This window comes from Equus quagga, chromosome 16 (assembly GCF_021613505.1).
Source record: "Equus quagga isolate Etosha38 chromosome 16, UCLA_HA_Equagga_1.0, whole genome shotgun sequence".
Lineage (NCBI taxonomy): Eukaryota > Metazoa > Chordata > Mammalia > Perissodactyla > Equidae > Equus > Equus quagga.
This window is the reverse complement of record NC_060282.1, coordinates 26,436,577-26,460,610: the sequence shown is the minus strand read 5'-3', so window position 1 is coordinate 26,460,610 and position 24,034 is coordinate 26,436,577. Positions and strand designations below refer to the sequence as shown.

Below are 24,034 nucleotides of genomic sequence, written 5' to 3'. Positions count from 1 at the left end.
TGCACGCCAAATTCCACATTTACAAACTGAGATTCAAATTTTGAAAATATGCAAAACTGGTTTAGAACTAAATCTAGATAGTTGGGTTTGTACATTACTTACAGTGGCCAGTGACAATAGGCACGATTTTGATTATACTGATTCTATGCATACAGTTCTCAATCTTTTCAATATCAAGTTCTCATTTATAAATCAGTAAAATGTGATGCAACCCTGGGAAGCTTGTTCCCTGAGTTCATATTTACTGCTATTGTAAGGGACACAGATCATTAAGTTAGACTGTGCCTTCTTTATGATGTATTGCATAAGAAACTTTTCACTCTGCTTAGTAAGTTTGGTTTTCCATTACAAACTGCTTGCTTTTACTTTGTGACACTATGAACCAATCATGTGTTGTTTAGGTTCCCAGATAGATTAAACCCAAATTTAATGCTGATTCTAATAAGCATATAAAAATACAAAACATGACCTTTGTATTATTAACCTTACTCTTGGTTTCATCTTACTCTTCTGTTAATTTCTCTTACTGTAGTTATCCTTATTTGCACTTAATATTTTTTGCTATGTGTTCATGTTTTTATACTGTAACTACCTTTTTTTAATGTTAGCTATAAATTAAATATAAAGATACAATAAGTGACCTTAATATTTTAATCTAGTTGGAATGTTATGGTAATGTATGGTTATATTCAAATATAAGAAGCAGTAAATAAAGAGAAAATGGCCTGGTCAAAACTCAAGAAATTAGTGACATAAATATGAGAACAACAAAAATGATAGACAAAATACTAATTTTTCAAGACTCCTTCAAATTTTAAGATGTTTATTGCCAGTTTTACATACATAATCATTAAAAAGTAAAAAGAAAATTATTTCTGTTCTTTTGAATCAGATCTGCAGTTGGGAAAAGCGTAAAGAAAGTGACTACAGAAAGATTTTAGATTTTGACCACATTGAGCAATAGATCAAAAGTAGACTTTCTGAAGGCATGTAAATTTCAACATTTAGATTTTGCCCTCTATTATAAACTGTATGAAAAGTCTTTCATCACTGAATGGCTCAATACACACACCTTTAACATAACTTACTAAGATAGCAGGCGACCAATAAAACTGCACAGGGGAGAAAGAGCCCAAGACCAAAAATGTACAAATGTCCTTCCAGAAGGATTCCTATAAAAATTCTTATTACTGTGCTTTCTTAACACAAAAAACAAGGACATTTCACATGGAGCTAGTACATTAAAATAGATGTCATGTGGCATTATTCGATGTCTTTGGTGGGCTACCATTCCCCTTCCTCCATTCATTTATCCTAAATTATTTTGTCTCATCTTTAGAGTGGTGGCTTTACAAAGAGTAACAGAATACCAGATGGTCATTGCTGTGGTTCACTGAGTTTATATCCTAGCAGGAAGTCAGATGATTGCTTTTCAAGGTTCTTATCATGCATTGAACACTCTATTTCACCACAGGGAACCCTGTAGCTGTCAATATATTTTTTGGCTAAGCATTCTCCATAATTTTTCCTTAAGTCATGGTACCATATAATCATTTGAATACTTTGTGGGCACCAAGATAATATAATTTTTCTTTCTTTATACAAGTTTTGAGATGTAGGTAAGTGTTAGAAATGAGTATTGCCTACTGTTTATAAAATTCTGTTTTATTTGGGGACCAACATTATGAAACTATTTGTTACAACTTCTTCAAATATATACTTTCCTCAAAGAATCTGGATCTTTCATTTAGAACAAATACTTTCAACTCTTGCTTGTCAAAACAAATAAACAAAACACTTCAAATAAACAAAAGCCTCTATAGACACATATGGCTCAAAGTTACACAGAATGAGTATAAACACTTAGACTCACTTGCCTCAAAAAGAAACCAACTTTTGTCCTTTCTTTTTTTTTTTTTGACGAAGATTAGCCCTGAGATAACATCTGCCGCCAATCCTCCTCTTTTTGCTAAGGAAGACTGGCCCTGAGATAACATCCGTGCCCATCTTCCACTACTTTATACGTAGAATGCCTGCCACAGCATGGCTTGACCGGCAGTACGTAGGTCTGCACCAGGATCCAAACCGGCAAACCCCAGGCCGCCAAAGTGGAATGTGAAAACTTAACTGTTGTGTCACATTTTCAAAATACACATTGTCAGCATTTCTCTAGGAATTGTACAGAAAGAGAAAGAAGTGGAAATCATTCCATTAAGGAAGAAAAAACCCAAACTCTATAAATTAACAACACAGTATCATAACATATAATACTAAAAAGCAAAATACAGATCTAATGACTGTCTCTTTATTGTCAAAGAAAATGGATTAATTTAAAATAAGAGAGACAGATGAAGCAACAAAAAAATTTGGACAATAGAATAAAGCAACAAAAATGTTTGAGTCATTATATACAGGATGGAAAAAGGGGGGAAAAAGTAAATAGCTTCCAGAATGGAGGAAGACACAACTCACAAATGAAAAATGGGGAAAATGATGTGTGAGTTGAATGTAAAAAACATGGAGAACTATTAGCAGCAGCAGCAGCAGAGCACAGGACAAATAAACGGTAGGAATAGAAGGTCCTGATTTTCCTCTCTAAGTATCAGAAACTCACAGAGGGCCAGCACCTATTGCTTATGCAAGAACCCCACTCTATCTTTATGCATGGAATTAGAGTACACACATTTTGGTGATAACTCACAGTAGCAAATAGATCATCTTCCAAAATAAAGACCCCATATTCAATAGACTATAAGTTTCATGAGGCCTGGGGCTGTTTCATCCGTCATTGCACTTAGCAGCCTGGCCTGTGCATAGTGACTTCTTAATAGATATCAGTTTAATTACTGAATATACTTCAAATGTGAGAACTTTCAGAAATGAATGACTCAGAAATCCTGTTACCCATGGGAAAAATACTTCACCACCGATGTGTATTACTTGCTGATCCCAACCTAGTACGATAGGCAAATATGGGACTCAAAGTTCCTCTTAACCACTACAACTCTAAGAAAAATTAATTCCACTGCCTGCATGGTTCTAGAACCTAAATACGTCCATTCTCTGGTGCTCAGTTCTCAAATACCTTTCTCGATGATGACAACTGAAATAAGGCAGTAATTACTACTAACTGAATATTATAGATTAGGTATTTTATATACATTAACATAATCTTCATCATAATACTATAAAGTAGTAAGGACTTCCCCTATTATACAGACGAGAAAACTGAGATCTGAAAAATCAAATATCTAGAAAAGGTTTCTGTATCTTCTCAGTGGCAGAGATGTAAAGCAAACCAAGGTTTTTTATCAGTCCAGAGTCCATTCTTTCCAGAGTTTTTACTCTCTTGTTTTAAAAAATATTCTCCATTATTTAAAAGCCCTAGGCACATGTTTAACTGTCAATAGATATTTTTAAATTTTGTAAACACACATGTAACACAATAAGTGATAGCCATAACTTACATACTATTTTTTAAATTACTTTATTATTGTATTTGGAAACAATTGGCAAGTTTTGAGTAACTTCTATGTGCTAGGCATTATATCAATATTTTTTTAAAAAACTGTCTCATTTAATCTAATCTCTCTAACATTCAGAGTCTCTTGAGATAGGTAAAAATATTCAACTGTTGACATAAGAACAACACACTCAGGTAATACGTGGCAGGAGGGCAAATCAGCTCAAAGATCTGATACCCTAAAAGACAAATCATGTGTCCTTTGCTCCATCATGCAGGATACTACTATAACAATTTAATCAGGACATTTTCATCATTTTATCACACAAATAAATTTTTCAGAACAAGATCAGAATACAGGAGAGGATGATTGAGCGTTGGCCTGACTGTTGATGGAACTGGTTGCATTTTCTGGGGAGAGATGAAGAAGCATAAGTGACCTGGGACACATAAATTTTTCCCTGTGGCCTGACATCACTGGGATTTTGCTGGCAGTTATTGAGGTGATAATATAACCCCATTAACAAATGATTCATGCTTAACTTGCTTGTTTATTAAAATGCATGCACAAAGTGTTTTCCTCATTACTATCAAATATAGCAATTCTCATAAAGGCATCAGATCCCTTTATGTGAAATGACAGGGCTCATGAAAGTAGGTGTTGTGCCCAAATAATGCTGCTCAGATAAAAATGGCAAGTGTAGTGGAGAAACTCAAAGTCTGTACTAAAACATTTTCTGAGATAACATTTAAGGTAACATCTTTGGAAATCAGCTAAATGAAACCATAAAAGCCCCAATTCTCAAAAGAAATTTTTAATGTATGGTGTGACTCATGACATTTTGATATTCAACAGTGCATTTGAGCTCTTCTTTTCTTTGGCATAGAACAGTTTATCACTAACACTATTCTTTCTATGATTCATGGAGTTACACTGAAAGATTCTCTTCTTTGGGAGTAGATTCAAGGAAAAAGAAGGTGGTAACTTACTAGGTTTTCTTTACCAAATGTTTTAAAAAAAGGAACTACAGATTTTAGCTTCAAAAGAAAAACATTAGGGCCAGTCATGATGACCTGTTAAAGTTTAGCATGCTCTGCTTTGGCAGCCCAGGTTTGGTTCCCAGGTGCAGAACCACACTACTTGTCTGTCAGTAGTCATGCTGTGGTGGTGGCTCACATGGAAGAACTAGAAGGACGTACAACTGGAATATACAACTACGTACTGGGGCTTTGGGAGGGAAAAAAAAAAAACATTAAAAAGTAATGTTATGGTGAATTAAAAAAATGGACTCTGTTTTGATCTAGTTCAGAAAATCCAACAATAGAAAATATTTTAATTTTTTAATTTGCAGCTTATTATTATGTTTAATCACTAAATGGGAATGAAAGAAGCATGACACTGAGTTATTTATGTATTTTGGTTTTTAATTCAATAAAATATTTTCCAGTTGTCTTCATTTCTAATTCTTGTGTACTTCAGTTTTCTCAACAACCAGTTCTATTATTAATGTAGTATCATATTTCTGAATATCATGTCTCAGCATTTATACATGCATAAGTGTGTAATAATGACATTTACCCAGAATAAATAGGTTTTCTATTTTGTAATGCCTCTTTGAGATAATTTCCAGACCGCTGAGCATAGGAACATATAAACACAAACATCCTACCACCGGCCTCCTTATACCAGTGGCAACAATGTGTCCTTTAAAAGTATTACTTGTTTTTAAAACTTTCTACTAGATTTTTTTGTTTTGTTTGTTTTACTTCTGACTTCTGATTACTTCTGTGGAGGTCTTTTGGTATAATTATCTGGCTACACTTTCCCTTCTCTTTCTCCTTCTCCAACTATTGCCTTTAATTGCTCATCCCGAATTCCATGTTTTGGTATCATATTTTGATCCAGAATTGTCAATCAAGGTTTCTAGCAGGAGAATGAAATTATGTTCTGACAAAACAAGCTTCTGTTCTTTTTTCCATCAGCTGTTTTTCTTTACCACATTGTAGTGGAAAGCAGTCTTCTTCCAAGAAAAAAGCTTGGAAGACCCTTTCCACTCCCTATTACTAATTTAGCTAATTGCAATTTCTTTTGCTTTGTCAGAGGCAACAGTTCCTTCAATAGCCCTTTTGCTCAGCTATACTGACAAATATTTTGTTTAGGTCGCATGGCACCAATTTACTATATGACATCCACATCACTAACATCCAAGCCTTCCCCAAAAAGGATCTCACCTGTCAGATCAAAATAAACTCTGTCAACATTTTACAACATCATATCCCTTCACTGATCAGTGCTTTCCCTGAAACCTCATATGGATCCCAAGATCTTTACTTTTGGCTATAAATAGATTCAAATCATCAAGAAAATATAACACTCTTTTAAGATTTTCTGTAATTAATCTAAAACATCCTGATACAACCTTAAATTTTCTATGATTGACTCCTTAAATCTTAATACACTAATTCTTCCATCAAATGGTTTGACTTTTTGTAGATCCAGGTTTAGGAGAATTTATAACACTATAATTTACACAGAACTTTTACAAACACTTTTATTATTTGCCCTGAGATGTGTATATCAAAATGCCATTCTGAATACAGAATACCATTAGAATTTTAGAATGTTTGACCTATGAATAGCATATCTACTTCACATTTTCTGCCAACTGCTCTTAATTTGTAAAGAGTGTTGGCAGTGCTGGGTTGAGAAGGACTCTGATGCCACATAAAAGCTCAGTGGGAATAAATGTCATGGAAACCACTATCAAAGGAGAGAGTGCAGAAAAGGCAAGTGTGCCAGGTATTTTCATTCCAGATTTAGAGTACAGGAATTTGGTTTCACTCTTTATAGAATACTGTTTAGCCCAGCATCAGGCAGTTAGTTGCTTTTTACAAATACTAGCAGATGGTGTTGATAAAATTCATCCAGCCTGTGAACAAATATAAAAACCCTTGCACCATAGCCTCTAGGTTGATGTGGCATTCATTTTTCTTAATTAAACTATCACTGTTAGGAAGCATCAAAAGAACTCTCTAAAAGCGAAGTTTCATCAAGGAGAGACTTTATGTAAACTCCAGGGAAAGCAATAAGCAGATCGTTACAGGGTTATCAGCCCCCTGCAAAGTTATAAATTAAAGAATCAGTATGCTCTCAAGTGGCAAAGAGCAGAGGAGGAAAGCCATAGATTGAATAGTCTCCGATCATTTCTTTCAAACTGAATGACAACCACATAAAATCCAAATACGCTATTCCTCTATTCTTTAAGTTTTGATAAAAAATTGGTTAGTGGGAGATAAATTGCTCCTTAGAAAATTAGATCATGTGCTCTATGAAGTATGATTTCACAGATTCCACTTTTAGCCAGTGAATATTACAAACACATGAGAACTACTTTTGAGGCAAGAAAGGAAAATTATTGCCTCATTGAAAATGTTCTTGCTCCATATAGTTAGTATTTTTAGCAAGTTCTCTGTGAAATCTTCTCTTTAAAGTGTTGTCCCTACCTGAACTTCCTTCCACTCAACCGGGAGAAATTAAAATCTTCCTTATCAAGGTGCCTAACACACTCTACAGATTGTGATATTAAAGTAATCATCACACATTATTGTAATTACTTGATTACTTTACCATCAGCCCCACTAAAACTGAATTCCTAAAGGCAAGACTTGTTTTTTAAACATCTTTTGATACTCAGCACATGAGATAAAGCTTTGCACAGGGTAAGCCCTTATTAAACATATCTGAATGAGTAAATGTATTCACTAGTATTATTGTTAAAAAGAAGAAAGGGTGAGCTTGGCAAACTGAAGTTGAGTAGGAAAAATTTCCAAAAACAGAAGCTGCCATTTTTTGGATACACAAAAAAAATCATGAAGAATGAAGTCAAAGGATATAAGCACAAAGGGACTTGCGAATGAGTAGGGAAGTAGGGTATATACTCTGGCAAAAACAAACAAAAACAACAAAAACAGAAGTGTTAGTATTAGGATTAGACTTGGATATAAGGACAATGGATATTATCCATCCAGTTGTTGTTGACTGTAATTCTTTTCTTTAGGGAGGAGATGGTAACAAATGCTACAGAAAATTGGGAAGATAGAACATAAGCAATAACTTAATATATATCTAGCACTTTACACATGTTATCCCATTAAACTCTAATGGTACTGTGATTTGGGTATTTCTGTCTATGTCTTCATCCTACTGTAGCTAAAGAAATAGTTTTCAAAATAATATAATGTTTGCTCAAAGCCTCTAATTAATAAGTGGCAGAATCAGAATTTAGACTCAGATCTTTCTGACTCCACAGGCTCTTATCTGCACTGAGATGGAGAAGAAGGAGATCCACAACAGAAATTAATTTTCAGGTAGTACCGGGAATGCTCTATTGAAGCCTCTTAAACATCCTTCTTGCTTTTAATTACCTTATTAAGTCCTTTTGATTTAGTGAGTTTTATGCTTTAAAAAAAAATGACTATACATCTTTTGACTGATTCACATATAAAACTCCATTTCCTCTCTTATAATAAAAAGTATTTGAAGAGAGATGAAAATTATTTTGGTTAAGTATCAAATCATAACAAGTTTAGGCTTTGGAACCAGACAAAATAGGTTCAAATCTGGCATCCTCACCACAGCCACGGGACTCTAACATTTCTGCACATCTTGTGAGCAGAGATTCCAACTGTCCTTCTGCTCTTTGTACCAGACTATCTTTTCAAAGACGTTTGTATAGCAAATAGCCTCAGAGGATAGAAATAGTGTCTTCCACCAGAGCAAAGGGCAAGTTTACTTAGGAGATAGACATAGGGTCTCCATCCAGAGCAAAGGACAGGCATGCCCAATATAAAGGATTCAATTTCCCTAAGCTCATGATTCTTTTCCTATAATTCCACTTTTACATGAGGAGGTATCTCACAGACTTCATATCATTCTATGAGAAGTGGGGCTTGGAGAAGTGGAACAAAATGCTAATAGTCTGGCTCCTGACACTTCTGTGAATAATACACTCTCCTTTGTTTCTGACCCAAGAGTCTCGTGTCTTTTATCACCACCCCAGAAACTGTTACTGAGTACCTGAGCAATTATTTTTAAATTTTTGAGCTTAAGTTTCATATCATTATGAAATTTAAGTGGTTATGCTTATAAACTTCTTAGTATAAGTGATCTAATAAATGGTAGCTAATAGTAGTCATACAAATAGCAGCAGCAGTAGCAATAACAGTATGAGCAGTAATAGTAATAGAAGCAGCAGCAGCATCAAAGGGAGCTAACATTGAAAGAATTCTAGACTATCTTATTTAAACTTCACAACAAATGGAACAGGTGGATTTTTTTCTCTCGTTGCTTAATTGAGATAAATTAATCTCAAAGAGTTGATATGATTTGCCTGAGGTAACTAACATGATACTGTCAAAGCTGGGATAAGAAGCTAGCTGTGTCTGATTTCCAAGGGTTTCTCCTGCAAGCGTTTGTAGCCACACATTTAAGAGGTAGGTACAAAGTAATTTAGATGAGCAGTTGGATATTCATACCTCCCATTCGTAAAGGAATTACAGAAGCACATGTCAAAAGATAATGAGTTATATCTTTTAATTAAAAGATACAACTTACTAAAAGATACAACTCATTTATCTTTTGGTTGTTAGAAAAGAAAGCGCAAAGAGAAAATGATGTTGGTCTCCAGAATTTCTGTGGGCAAGATTCATCCTTGAATTCAGCTGATGTTGAACACGCTATATCTTCTAGGCTCTGTAATTTGAACCTATGTCCACATTAGCATACTACTGAGTTTTCCCCATAACACAACGTTTATTAGTATCAATAATAAACTATACAGCAGTCTTAATTTCACAAATTCCCATGATAAGTCCTCTACCAGAAATCTTTAAAAGATTCATAGATTCAGTCAATATTTCAAAATGAAAACAAAATCATGAAATGAAATGAATAAAAAACAGCCTAATTAAATTTCTAAACATCATAAACTCCATATTTTTCTAATATAAATATGAAGACACATATATTACAATGCCTAAATATGTATACAAATATACATATATTTTACTGTCTCATTTCACAAGTAATGTCATCTAATTTTGCAAGTATTTTTCTAAACTTTTCATGTAACATATGTTATATATATATATATATATGTATTTCTTTAAGCTTCAGATTTTATAAAAGAAACAAGCACTAAGCACCAGACATGTTTTGCAAATATACTGTCTGATTACAACTCTTACTTTTAAAATGTTTTCATTTGTCAAATAAATATGTGATCAACATAAAAATAAACATTATTTTTTTCTTTACCTCTACAGATGGGAACAGGAAAATCCCATGAGGCTGTATTAACTGAATTGGATACACAAGTGAGTTGAGGGTGGCCATCAAGGATATATCCAGTTACACAGCTGTAGCGGATCTTGTCCCCAACGTCGAACCTTGTACCATATAATACACCTTTGGGTGGAACTCCTGGGTTTCCACAAGAACTACTCTGCAATTCTATAAAAGAGAGGGAAAGGAGAATTTGAAGTTATTTTAATATATATTTTAATGTCTTAGACTTATAAATTATATGTAGATACAGATGTCTCTTTTCCTTTTAAGAAGAGTCACAAAAAAGGGAAATGTCTTCTATTTCAATACATGTAACAGAAAAGTATGGGAAAGGAACTAAATTTTACCAAATAGGTATTAGGCATCATTCTTTGTGCTAGAAAAATGTAAATATTCTCTATCATTTTGTAGCAATTTTTAAAGTCAGTATTACTCATATTTTACAGATAATTAAAACTGAGATTAATACCATTTACATGGCTTCTTCAAAGTTAACATTCTACTAACATACTAATAAGTAAATGAAGGTCCATTAATATGCTCCCCATTACTTTCATGGTTCTACTTAACCTAAATCATGAGGATTCATTTGAAAAGAATACACATTCTTTGGGGGGCTAGCCTGGTGGTGTAGTGGTTAAGTTTGCATGCTCTGCTTTGGTAGCCCAGGGTTTGCACATTTGGATCCCGGGTGCAAACCTACACATCACTCATCAAGCCATGCTGTGGCAGTGTCCAACATATAAAATGGAGGAAGACTGGCATGGATGTTAGCACAGGGACAGTCTTCCTCAAGCAAAAAGAGGAAGACAGTCAACAGATGTTAGCTCAGGGTCAATCTTCCTCCCAAAAAAATAAAAAATAAAATAACCATTTTGGGTAGAAACTTTTATTTTCATGTAAATGAGAAAAATATAGTGTAGTAAAATATGAACATATTTTTGAAGTTAGAGAGACTGGGCTAGAATTCAGCTCTATTATTTGTTTAACCTTGAAAATAAAACAATTATAATAAGTACATACACCTGTGAAGTTTTTTTTAATTAGATCACATGCAAAATATCTGGAAAATGCCTGATATGCCAGAATATTTTACCTTTAACCTTGTTATTTTATTAGTTCACGCTTAAAAATATACAAGTATATACAATACTTGTATATACAAATATGAGATATTTTTAAATAATATTCATTTCAAAGAAAAATCCAATTTCACTTTAAATGAAAAAAATGGAAAGAAAATATATAGAAATAATAGAACTTACACTACTTAACAAGGTTAGTGAAGAATTATTTTTCCTTATATTACTTTCTCAATTTTCTATTACACTACCATTATATTATATTACTTTTATTTTACAAATAATAATCAATAGAAATACAAACAGTGGTGAATTGATGGGCTAAAAGGTATTCCAGTTTGAGTAAATCTATAGTTTAGTTAACAGTATTATGCAAATGTTAATATGCTGGTTTTGACAATTGTGCTATGGTTATACAGGTACTTAATATTAAGGGAAACTGGATAAGACTATTTGGGAACTCTGTACTGTTTTCACAATTTACCTGAAAGTCTGAAATTATTGCAAAATACAAAGCAAAAAAGACATTGCAACACAAAGTGAAGTATGTTTCCATTATGCCTTGATACTCATCCCATTTGTGTAGTTAGTAAATTCTACGCAATATCATTTCATACTAAACCAAATAACTATAAGCCACTGTAATATTTAAAATATCAATGACTACATTAAGTAAAACATCAAAATAAAAAATGCTTCAAAGAGGTGGCTGCAACATTATAAAAGCAATGGCCATTTACATATAAGAAGTGTATACAGAGCTGAAATTTTGTCTGTTTATCCATTAAGAGGGTTATAGTGCTTTTGGGAGTGTTTCTTAAGTGAACATTAATTTTCTGTGTAAACTTTTCAATGATAGTAAAAAGAAAAATAGTATGAATTTCAAATGAGGTCAGGTTAATCAATGAAAAATGCATTGAGGATTTCATAGAACTTGCATTATATACATTAAAAAAGTATTTACTTTTAGTTTAAACTATTATTTTAGATTCTCAAATGTAGAAAAGTAAAGAACTTGACTAATGTTAATTAAATATCAATGGTTTCTATCGATAGGCATTTTCCTTAAGCTTCTTCACCATTTAATGATACATCATAAACCTATTTTAATAATATAAATTAACTTTACATAATGTTTGTAAAACATGTAGACTTATAAAGTTATTTTACATGATATTTATAAAATATTTTAAACATCAGTAACCAAGGTTAGTGATGTCTAATATTTCACTTTACTATTTTCTCCAAGGCATATACTATAAATTTACTTTCAGTAAAATTTAAAACATATTTATTGTCTGTGAATGTTGAGCAATTCTTTAAAAAATACTTTTGAAGTAAACAGTTTATTTTGAAATAGTTAATTTTGGCGAAAATTCATTTGATTAACTGATGAGATGCTTGCTGCAAGAGATTGTGAGGTTAATAAGTTTTGATAAAATGAATAAGAATTCAATTTCTTAAATACAGTAATAACAAAGGAAATACTCTTAATGAAATCAGCACTTGTGGTCTTTGAATCAATCCACTCCTTTCCCTCTCACCCCCTAAAAAATAATTAAGGTCAGGACTTCAATTATCATAAAATTATATATCTAGGAGAAAAAACAGTTTCCAAATTATTTCACAAGAAGCAGTTAGGTGGGGGAATAAAAGGAAAAAGGGAAGAAAGCTCTAAATAGTTGTTATATTCAGTTTTAACTGATTTAAACGAACAAATAAACATTACCCAGAACAAAGTACCTAAAGCAAAAATAAGAAAACATATGAAGTGAATCAATGAATGAATAACAACATTGATTGGAATCTTAATAGATTAATCTATCACCTGCCTTGTGGCCGAATAATTTCTAAACCAATAGACAGATAAGAATTTAGGCTGTTTCAAAATGAAACTCAAAGAAAACAATTCCACAACATATCTGGTTCTCACCTTCAAGAAGTTCCTGCTTTCAATTGCCCTTGTTTTTTGACCTTCATAAATAAGAAAGATTACCCATCATCCTTTGTAGACTGAGTAACCCATGAAGACAATTATTAAGATGTTTCACACTCAGGTTTCATAGATTTCAATTCTATAGCCATTGCTTATGGATTCTATTCTTTTTGTCCTCTCCCTACCCTTTAATTTGGGACTTCTCTCTAAGCTATGTCCATTTTAAGACATAGAGCAAAGAAGGATGTGTTATTAAGTGGAAGAATTATATAATCCACCATCAAAAATGATATATTGTGATTGAACATTCACTTTTTAGTCTTGATTTTTTAAAATAAATAGTGCTGCATATTTTAACTTTTTAATTAATAAGAGTTTTAGACTAGCTAAGTGAGACTAATTTTTAGACACTGTTTTTCTCAACTATCAAGAGGTTGAATTAAGGGGAAAATGAAGACACAGCCTACCATGTTTAGTAAAACAGATTATAAACTAATCATTAATATACATGGTTTTTACAGTAAGTAGTGATTTTGTTTATTATAAAATCATTCTTAAGGAAAACAGAGATTTAAACAAGAAGATGAATTTTCATGTTAATTCATCAAATGCACACGCAAGATAACCACATTGTGCTTGTCACTTCAATGTGTTTCTGAAGCAAATAATTAAATCTAAAAGCACAATTGGCGAGTAGACTACAGTTATCTTCTTTCACCAAGAGATGACACTAATATATTGATCAAAAGGTTTAGGTGATTAAAATAATACAATTTTAGGTGATTAAATAAAACCTGACAAATTTTCATGCAATATTCCATAATACAAAGATTAAAATGAGATTAGATGAGCTGGGGGCAGGTGGAGTACTTTAAAGTTATTTTCACCAGACTGTTGGTTGAGCATTGATCAATTCTTTTAATGCAAAAATAAATAAATAAAAGAAACTTCCTATATACTGCAGCCTTATTTGAATTTATTCTTAGAGTCTATGCCATGAGATCATGTTTGTAGATAAAACAGAAATAATTAGAGTGGGCAGTTGAGTGAATTAAGATCACGGGAAAACACGTCTTAAGATTTTATATTCAAAATATGTGTCTGAAAATGTCAGACATCCTTTAAGTAAGTTTACTGCTCTATCCACAACAAATGATCGAGTCAAATTAAAATTCATCTTTTTTTTTTGCTGGAAGATGTCTATTTTATTTATCCTCTCTTCTCAGAGATATTGAAATTAACATCAAATAATATGAAGGCATTTTGACAGCATAAACTCTTCTAAAGTGTAAAGGATAGTTGATACAGCAAACTATTACCTGGAAAAGATCCAAGATAAAAATCCAATTGTGTGATAGAGGTTAGAGTTTAGTGACACTCATCTATATTAGTTAAAAGGAAACATGATAAACTAGTTGGTAACTGGCACAACTAATTTATTCATCAGAAGCTCTTGAAGGTTACCATTAGCATTACTCTGTGATGTATATCAAGTAGAGTAACACCACCTCCCTTGCTTTCTAATAGTTTATAATTTGAGAAAGTTAATAACCTTAACTGTTGAGATCGCTCTGAGCCATACTCTGTTCTAGGCACTTAGGCATTCATAGTCCCACCTACATCTCACAAAATACCTACTGTCATAGATGATTTCCCTCACTGTACAGAAAGGGAAACTGAGACTGAGGTAGATTAAGTAACTTTCCCACGGTCACTCAACTAATAAATAGTAGATCTGTGGTTCAAGCCTAGATGTCTCTAACTTTAAAAAGAAGCCTTAGATCATTTCACAACTGCATGTTGTTACCCATGTAAAGCAGATATTCATTTCACAAGTGTTTATTAAGCAGCTATCATAGGCAATGCTCTGGGGATACAGTTTTGCAAATGACAGATAATGGCCCCGCCATTATGGAGTTCATAACTCGGGGTTGACCAAGGCAATAAACAAGTGATTAAAGAATATTAATTATGATGTGACAAGAGGGATAAAAGAAACATATTAGGCTATAATGAAATATATAACTGAGAAAACTTAATTGTCTTAAGAAGAGGTCTGAAAAGAATTTTCTGATGAAGTAGGGTTTAAATTGAGATAGGCTAAGGAGTTAGCTAGATGAAAAAAGGAGAGTTAACTGGGGCCAGCCCAGTGGCATAGTGGTTAAATTCATACACCTCCTTTGGCAGCCTGGGGTTCACAGGTTCAGATCCTGGGCACAGGCCTAGCACTGCTCATCAAGCCACAATGTGGCAGCATCCCACATAAAAAAAAACAGAGGAAGACTGGCACAGATATTAGCTCAGTGACCATCCTCCTCATGCAAAAGAGGAAGATTGGCAACAGATGTTACCTCAGGGCCAATGTTCCTCACCAAAAAAAAATATATAAAAATCAAAGTACTACAATAGTTATTAGATTTGGCCAAATAGTGAAGACAGGTTTTAAGGATGAAGTAGAGTAGAAACTGAATTGGGAAAAAACCCTCCAAAATGGTTGACCAAATATAGGTGCATGTAGTGAATACATATCCTATGCACAGGCTCATGAATAGAATGGGGAACTACTCTGTCATTAAACATTTTTTGAGGGAGATGCTATAAGCTCTTCAGAAGGGAATAACTGAGAGTAAATAATTGAAATCCAGTCTAAATGTACTTTACTAATGTAGTACTAATTCAGTCTTGAACATGAATTACTAGAAAGGATCATCTAAATTCATTTTTAAAAATAGGAGTAACCAAAAGAATGTCTGCATACTCTCATATTTGGATATGAGAATATAAACTTTATAGGGCTGCTGAACCTATAAAGTTGATATTCTCATATCTAACTAGTATGCACATACGCTGATATATGATTACATAAAACAATATATGTAAATCATTTACATGCTGAGCAAGCACTCAATACATGACAGATATTATTCAACAAATTGAAGCTTTACTATAATAATCAATTTTGCATTTGAGACATCTGAATCAGGTGTGATTAAGTTATGATCTACTAGTGGTAGGGTTAAATGCTAATTAACTACGTTAGATCATTCCTGATGTCTTAAAAATTAGTTAAAAAATAGTAGTTTAGTGAAGTGTAAAATTCAATTACTCCTCTCTGAATCATAAATGAAATTCAAGGTGTAATCTCAGCTCCTGTTGGAAGACTTGTATAACCGAATTCACAAAGCTTCCCTATGGGTGTCATTGATTCATTCGTTCTTTCATCTATTGGTTGGAACCATATATCAAGCACCACACCAGGCACAGTGATTATAAAAAGATATCTTTGATGTACTGCAGCCTAATGAAGTCAAGATGAGTTAATAAAAAAAAGTTGAAAATACAATTTAAATTCTGAAAGAGAGTATATACAAGGACTATAGGAGAACAGAGTTTTCATCATGTTCTCCTTGGAGAAATTCAATAAAACACTATCAAGCAATTAAGAAAAAGAAGAGGGATTTATACTAATAAACACATTAAAACAACCTTAGCACAGAAAAAAAAACAATTTGTTAGGGGCACATGGATAATTGTGATAGGCAAGATATTTATCAAAATAACAAGAAAATCTGACCTTGAATATTGGAATGAAAATCAAATGAAAGGATAACGGATACCATGACTACAGAATTGCATAATTATTCAGTCAAAAAGATGAAGCATGATCCTGCTGAGATCAATTAACAATGCTTTAAAACATTGTAAAATTATATCTACTAAGGGAAGTAAAATCAAGTTGTTTGTACTTCTTACAGAAAATTAATTGCAGGGTTTTATTTCCCAGATGATTAAAAACAATTTAGGAGAGCATAACATCAAGTTGAACCACGTAGTATCTCCCATCCTGAGACTTCAAAGCACGTTTTCCAACTTCTTCATTGGTACAAAATGTTCTTTTATTACAGATACTGAATCATTTCATTCACATAGGATATAAATAGTGTCATTTGAGAATTTTCTTGGAGACTTTGGTTTCAGCAAACATTTGGGGAATATTCTGAATCAGTTATTACATCTATCATGTCCCATGGACTTTTATTTTAGTATATACAACAATGAAATTTATTTCTTTATACATTTGCTTCCTCACTAGACCGAGTATTTTGAGAACAGGGGTTCTAATTCATCTTTGTGTGTCACGAACTTAACACATTTTGTAGCATGCTCTGGACAAGCAGAAAAGGATTGTTCAGTTAATTGAGTTCTCTCTTCAATTAGAAAAATATAAAAGGCGATCATCACACAGAGTTTGTAGGAGTAAATGCTTAAACACAAAATAGTAAAGTGGAATTGATAGAGTAGAAGACAGTTGTAGGGATATGATAAATTAAACTTGTGTCATAATGAGCACTGCATGACACTGGCAACATGTGATCTTGTATGGGTTAAATTACATAGCTATGCCTTTCAAATATTTTTTTTATGAAAATGCATTAACTTCTATAAGCCAGCTCCTAAGCATTAGCATAATTCCTAACCTGCTGGTCATGCCACAGTCCTCATTGGGATGCTGGAGATGGAGGAAACATTAGGCCACGTCTGCCATTTTGAAAGTTATCTTGAAGCTTCAAAAAGGTTCAGATTTGGCAGTCAAAAGCACAAATGCCAATTATTTTTTTTTATTATTTTCACTTAATGAAAGGGAATTCAAACAAACTATTGGCTGCTGGAGAAGAAATTAGAGCAAGTCAATGTTGTCTTAGCTAGTCTGCTTAAGAGGAAAATAGATTATTAGATTGATTCAGGTGTGGGGAGGGGAGAATACACATAAATTACAATGCAATTCGAGCAGTAGAAGGAGGAAAGTCTATTATCACAATTTTATTTTTAATTAAGATAAATCTTTTGGCAGGCTGCTTATATTTTCAAGGGAAGGAAGTATGAAGCAGTGGAAGAGTTAGTGTAAAACCAAACACATGAAAAAAAATTTATGTTGTCTGGATGAATGGATAAAGAAGACATGGTACACACACACTATGGAACACTACTCAGCCATAGAAAGGACAGAATCCTACCATTTGTGACAACATGGATGGACATTGAGGGTATTATGCTAAACGAAATATGTCATAGAAAGACCAATACCATGTGATTTCACTCATATGCATAAGATAAACAAACACATAGATAAGGAGAAGAGATTAGTGGTTACCACAGGAAAAGGGGCTGTGGGGAGGGCAAAAGGGGTAAAGGGGCACATGTGTATGGTGACAGATAAACACTAGACTATTGGTGGTGAATATGATGAAATCTATACAGAAACCAAAACATAATAATGTACACCTGAAATTTATACAACGTTAAAAGCCAATATGACCTCAATAAAATAAAAAATAAAATAAAATTTTAAAAAATCAATTAAAAAAATGTATGTTGTCTAGGAAAAATCATTCTGTTTTGATATTACAGTGTGGGTAGGGCCCAAGGCAACACAGATGAAAGTTTTGAGAGTCAGATTGAGAGTAATGGTCAAACACATGGAGAAAATCCATTCCACAATATCCAAGGACAAGCAGTTATACAGATACGTAATTTTGATCTGTTAAGAAGAGGAAATTAATGTTCTTTCAATTTCAAATATCTGTGCCCCCTTTTTGGCAAAATAAATTTTACTACCTAAAGTGAACTTAATGAAAAACAATATTGTATTTTTGTTTTGTAAACTAACTATCAATGTATTAAAATAGATGGATGGAAAGATCATGAAATATGAAAAGTTTTATGATTATTTAAACCTAACTATATCCTGTATAGCTACCAGAATATTAACAAAGCAAAAGAAATAAGAATATAGAATAGAGACATATTAACAGCCATTCTCACTTTAAAGTTTCTAAAAATGGAATAATGCTATATCTGGCCTGAGTAGTATTTGATAGCTTGATTCAGAATAATAGAAAAATATGAAATAGACTCTCCTATTCTTATGACAGAATTGGGACAAGCATCTGCATTAAGACTTTTAGATAAAAGTAACTTAATTCTTTAAAATGATGTGTTAAGCCGATTATGGAAAATTTACTAGAGTATATATTCATCGAAGATGAGTGAGAGATGCTACTGTATTTCAGCAATTAATCAATCACCAAATAATTATTGAAGCCTGATATAGAAATGTGGAAGGGATATAAAAAATGGAACACTATTTCTGTTCTTTTGGAACTTATAACTCAATTGGAAACATAAGACATGTATAGTATGACCATCTGGCAATTAAATAATAAAACTGATTCCATAGATGAAAATTTTTAAAAATTACTAATATACAAAGGAAGAATATTGAATGCAATGAGATAAGTAGGATTTTAGTTGGAGAGGAGGCAAGAGAAGAGTCAAATAAATGATATGAATAAAGGCCCAGAGAGAGAAATGTACAAGTTGTGTCCAAGGGCGATATGCAAAACAAATGGCTTAAGCAGAATACCATACCTATGAGGACATACAGAACGAAGCTTCAGAAATGAATGTTAGGGTCACACTGTGGAGAGCCTTTAAATTAACAGTCTTAAGTCTTATGGTTGATGCTACATTAATGCTTCCAAAAGGCCCCAAAATGAAATGGCTTAAATAGATAGTGGTTATTTCCTCTGTTTGACTCTCTGACTGGTCTAAACTAAGAGGGAACAGACTATGCTCTCAGATCATCAGGGAACCAGATTTTTTTCCATCTTGCTGCTCTATCATCCACTTGGGCATTGCATTTTTGTACCTGGTGGAGAAGGATTGCCCCAAACAGTGAATTGCAGGCTACTGGGAGTTGAATCAGAGGATGTTCAGAGAAAAACTTTCTCTCCCTTCTCTTTACTCCTGACAAAACTCCTGGATATTACTACATGCTGTTCAAATTCAAACGTTTCTGGAAGATGCACAGCAATCTTTCTTCCATTAAGGCCAATTCTAGTTCCTCATGGACCAGTGACCTGTTAGAGCAGAAAACATATGCTCAAAATAAATATACCCACGTCCATAAGGGAAGAAAGGAGAATGATCCACAGTCAGTGGTCATGGAAATTAATAGATCCTGTTGGACAAGAATTATGAAGATCCTCCTACCCTGGAAAACCCTGGTTCTGTTCTTGAGAAGGTGCTCCTTGGTCCTGTGCCCTCTGTTTTCCCCTGGAATTTCCTGTTCAATAGTTCTTCCTTGTCCATATTCTCTATGGCAAAATGTGAAGTGGGTGCTGGAGACTACACCATCCTTGGGAGCGCACAGTTTTTATGTCCTACATCTGCTAATGCAGGTTTGGTACTTGAAAATTGCCTTAAGGATTGAACATTCAAAGGTATTTGCAGACGAGTTCTCAAATTTATTTGGCTAGACCTTCCTCCAAAAGCTTATTAGGAATTGGTTTATTTGCTTCCAATTATTTTCATGTGCCAGTGAACAATCTCCCTCCACTCGCAACCTGCTTTAACCATCTCTCTCATTCTTTTTTTTTAAAGATTGGCCCTGAGCTAACATCCATTGACAATCTTTTTTTTTTCCTTCTTCTCCCTAAAGCTTCCCAGTACATAGTTGTATATACTAGTTGTAGGTCCTTCTAGTTTTGCTAGGTGGGATGGGATGCCACCTCAGCATGGCTTGATCAGCAGTGCTAGGTCCGTGCCAAGGATCTGAACTGGCAAAACCCTGGGCCACCGAAGCAGAGTGCGTGAACTTAACCTTTCAGCCATGGGGCGGATCACTCTCATCCTCTTTTTAATTGGGACTACTTTGGGGTTATCTGAAGCAATAACTTGGGCAGAAATGCAACATTCTTTATCTGACTTTTGCCCCAGGACTGCCCTCCATCCTTTGACTAAGAAACTTAACAGGGGAATGATAAGCCTTCTTATCCCCTGCTGTACAGAAGCGGTTGGTTTTTCCAACCTAACACACCAGAATTTTAGACTACACTTCAACCTGTCTTTAAAAACTGGCCAATATATCCCTGAGCTCTTATCTTTGTTGTAAAACCTTGTCAAAGACAGCCAGGAATAGGCAGCACACCTCAACAATGTTCTTGTTAATCTCATCCTTTTGAGCTAGAGCCTCAACGGTCTGCCTTCCACATTGTCATAAGCAATTACTTCACCACACTGGCTATAAGAGAGAAAAGCCACCAGCTCACCAGCTCATAATATGTTTCCTTGCTGCTATTTCTGACTACAAAACAATAATATGTATTTAAGGTTTTCACTTTAATGCATGACTTCCAGTACAAATATTTCATCAATGCCAGACATAAAAACCAATTTTTTAAAGCATAAAGGGAGTTAACATAGTTTCTAGGAGCAGGTTCTAGGCTGGACCTCTTGATTAATACAGAATTAGCCTAATAGGGGACTGCTACCTTGAGACCACCAGTGGAATTAAGTTTACCTGGAGTCATTGCCACCTCACCATAAATCTCTGAACAGAAGAAGGAGACTGGAGAAGAGCAGTCACTTGAAATTACAATTCAAGGATCAGGGAGTCATAACAAAAGGGAACAAACATGACCACTATGTTTTAACCACAGGAAGCTGGAAAAAGCTGGAGAGTGCTGTCGTAAAATCACAACATTGATAACAAAATCAACAGCAAGAATTTGCAGGACAATTGCCTGTGCCCAAATTCTATGTTTCGTTCTCACACAAGTGCATATAGTTGGTGGAATTTAATTTACATACACATCAAAAGAGTTTCAGAAATGTGGTTTTGTTTGTTTTTCCTAATGTTGGAGTCCAGGGCATGTCATCCCAAAAGATCCCACAATGGCATATTTATTATTTTGAATTAAAGTTACTTGAGAAGCAGCCAATGCAAAAAAAAAAAAAAAAAAAAAAAACAGCCATTTGACCCTCCTCTCTCTGTTCTCCCTGAAAGCAGGAAATAAATCTCCTTGGTACTGTCCTCACATCAGAAGATGGACATCCTTATCACAAGAGATTGGGAATTCAGGACTGAGAAGCCTCATAAACAAAGCCTGTTATTTTTACTAATTTACTACCTCAAGCCTGAACTCTTTAAATTCCTCTCTTATTATGTACTCCAAACCTAAGTTTCTTTGTCCTGGCATTCCACACAAATTTATTGTTTCTTTGTGTAAAAAGATATAAAAGCAGCCTGCTTTGCCCATCTCAGACAGCATCATTTCTCTATAATCTCCAATACACACATATTAAATTGGGTTTTTCTCCTGTTAAACTGGTCTTGTATCAATTTTATTATTACTCCAGCCATAAGAACACAAGAAGGGTAGTGAAATTTCCCTCTCCCCAACACTGACATTTTCAAATAGAAAGAAAGTAAAATGGAGACCGATAGAATTTATTTAATAATACTGTCTAATATTTAGGTATCCTCCCTTCATCCTGTTTCAGAATGTACAGGTTAATTCTTTCAAAATACTTCCACATAATCCTTCCACTCTGTCTATGGAATAAAGTCCAATCTCCCACTTGAGATCAAGATCCTCCACAATCAGACCACTTTATACTTCTCCAAAGTCTCCCTATGCTCACCTACTTATATGCTCTGTTTCAAATATTCACTGTCCCTCGACATGTCATATGTATTCCGATCTCACAGATTTGCTTATACTATTGCTTATACTATACCTTACTATACTATACTATACATTTGCTTATACTATTTTGAAATATCTGCTATTTCTTCTCTATTTAAACATTTCTATCCTTCGAGATCTAAACCAATTCCTTATTGTGGTTGTTAGTGTCATTGAGTCAATTCCAACTCCTAGTGACTCTGTATACAGCAGAGCAGAACCCTGTCTGGTCTTTCTACGTCATCCTCTCACCTTCCAGCACTATATTAGACAATACTCCACTGCCATTCATAAGGTTTTCATGGCTAATTTTTGGCCATGAAGTAGGCAGTCAGGTCCTTTTTCAAAGTCTGTCTTAGTCTGGAAGCTTCCCGGGAACTTGTCCACCATGGGCGACACTGCTTGTATTTGAAATACTGGTGGCATAGCTTTCAGCATCACAGCAACACACAGCTGCCACAATATGACAACTGACATTTGGGCGGTATGGCTCCCTGACTGGAAATGAACCTGGGCCGTATCAGTGAGAGCACCGAATCTTAACTACTAGATGGCCAAGGCTGGCAAACCAATTCCTACCGTCTCCATAAAGCCCATCCAAACTCTTCAGTTCATGATGATCACCTTTGCTCCGGAATCAAAAGTTATTTTCTATTATATTCCATGATCACTTATTCAAATGTCTTTAGATATCTCATTTTGCCACCTTTTATTGACTTTCTTTTTCTTTTTTAATTCTACATTGCCCTCTATCTTTCCATGTGTAAACACTGTTTAATCAACTGACTTGTGACAATAATCAAGGTAGATACTATGTTTTTAACATGCATCTTTAAAACTGGAAACTCTTCAATTCAGAAATACTGGGTTCTCAGTATGTATTTGGTTAAAGAAATAGCTTAATTCAAAGAATTGGAAAGTTAGGAAAATATAATAAGTCCAAATTATTTCAAATCTCTTTGGGAATTCAATTCCCTTGAGGAAAAAAATTCTGAATCCCATACTGAAGCAAAGTATGAGACAATAATCTTTGTGTGAGCAAGATTGGTGGAGAAGAGGAAACTAGGGCCTTGAGAGTTTCCTGGATGACAAGGAGTACAATGAATCCTGACTATTTTACTCTTCCTGAGTAATATTCAACCTTTCCTTCCTATAGAAACAGCTCTGAAAGTGTGGAAGAAAACTAAAAAGAAAGGGGCTTATTCCAGTTGATTTGCATTCTTGTAGTTGACCTTATTGATAGAAAATGAAATATAGTGAAAAAAAGCTCCAGTAGTGAAATCAAATAAATCTGGCTTTGAATCCTATTTCTGCAATTTCCTAGTGTGTGGCAAATGAGGCTTTTAATACTTCAGTTCCTTCTTAGGTATCATAGGCATTACTGAAATTTATTTGGGTTACTTAAGCAAGTTAATAGGAACTCACTATGTTCATATCTTAGTTATATTTTAACTGTTTTGAGTTTCTTGATATCACCACATTCTAATGTTCATTTACTGGTCATTTGTTTCATACTGAAAAAATGGCCGTTTGCACATGAACACATTTCCCTCAGAAAAAAACGCATTTACAAGGCTTGAGTTCATCGAATACATCTGATTTCATTTCAAACCATATCACATTTAACAAGGGCAAATGTTTCCCAACAATGCATTTACACTGTTATTCAATTCACTT

The 24,034-nt window shown here is 33.9% G+C and overlaps 1 protein-coding gene across 1 annotated transcript in view; it reads right to left on the bottom strand.

Annotated features, from left to right (window-relative positions):
* The window catches only part of CSMD3 (CUB and Sushi multiple domains 3), a 1,175,747-nt gene that overhangs the window by 891,073 nt on the left and 260,640 nt on the right, over positions 1 to 24,034 (bottom strand). The window contains exon 4 of the mRNA XM_046642300.1: positions 9,780 to 9,974. Coding sequence (XP_046498256.1) covers positions 9,780 to 9,974 — 195 coding nt within the window. The remainder of the gene's footprint in view (positions 1 to 9,779; positions 9,975 to 24,034) is intronic.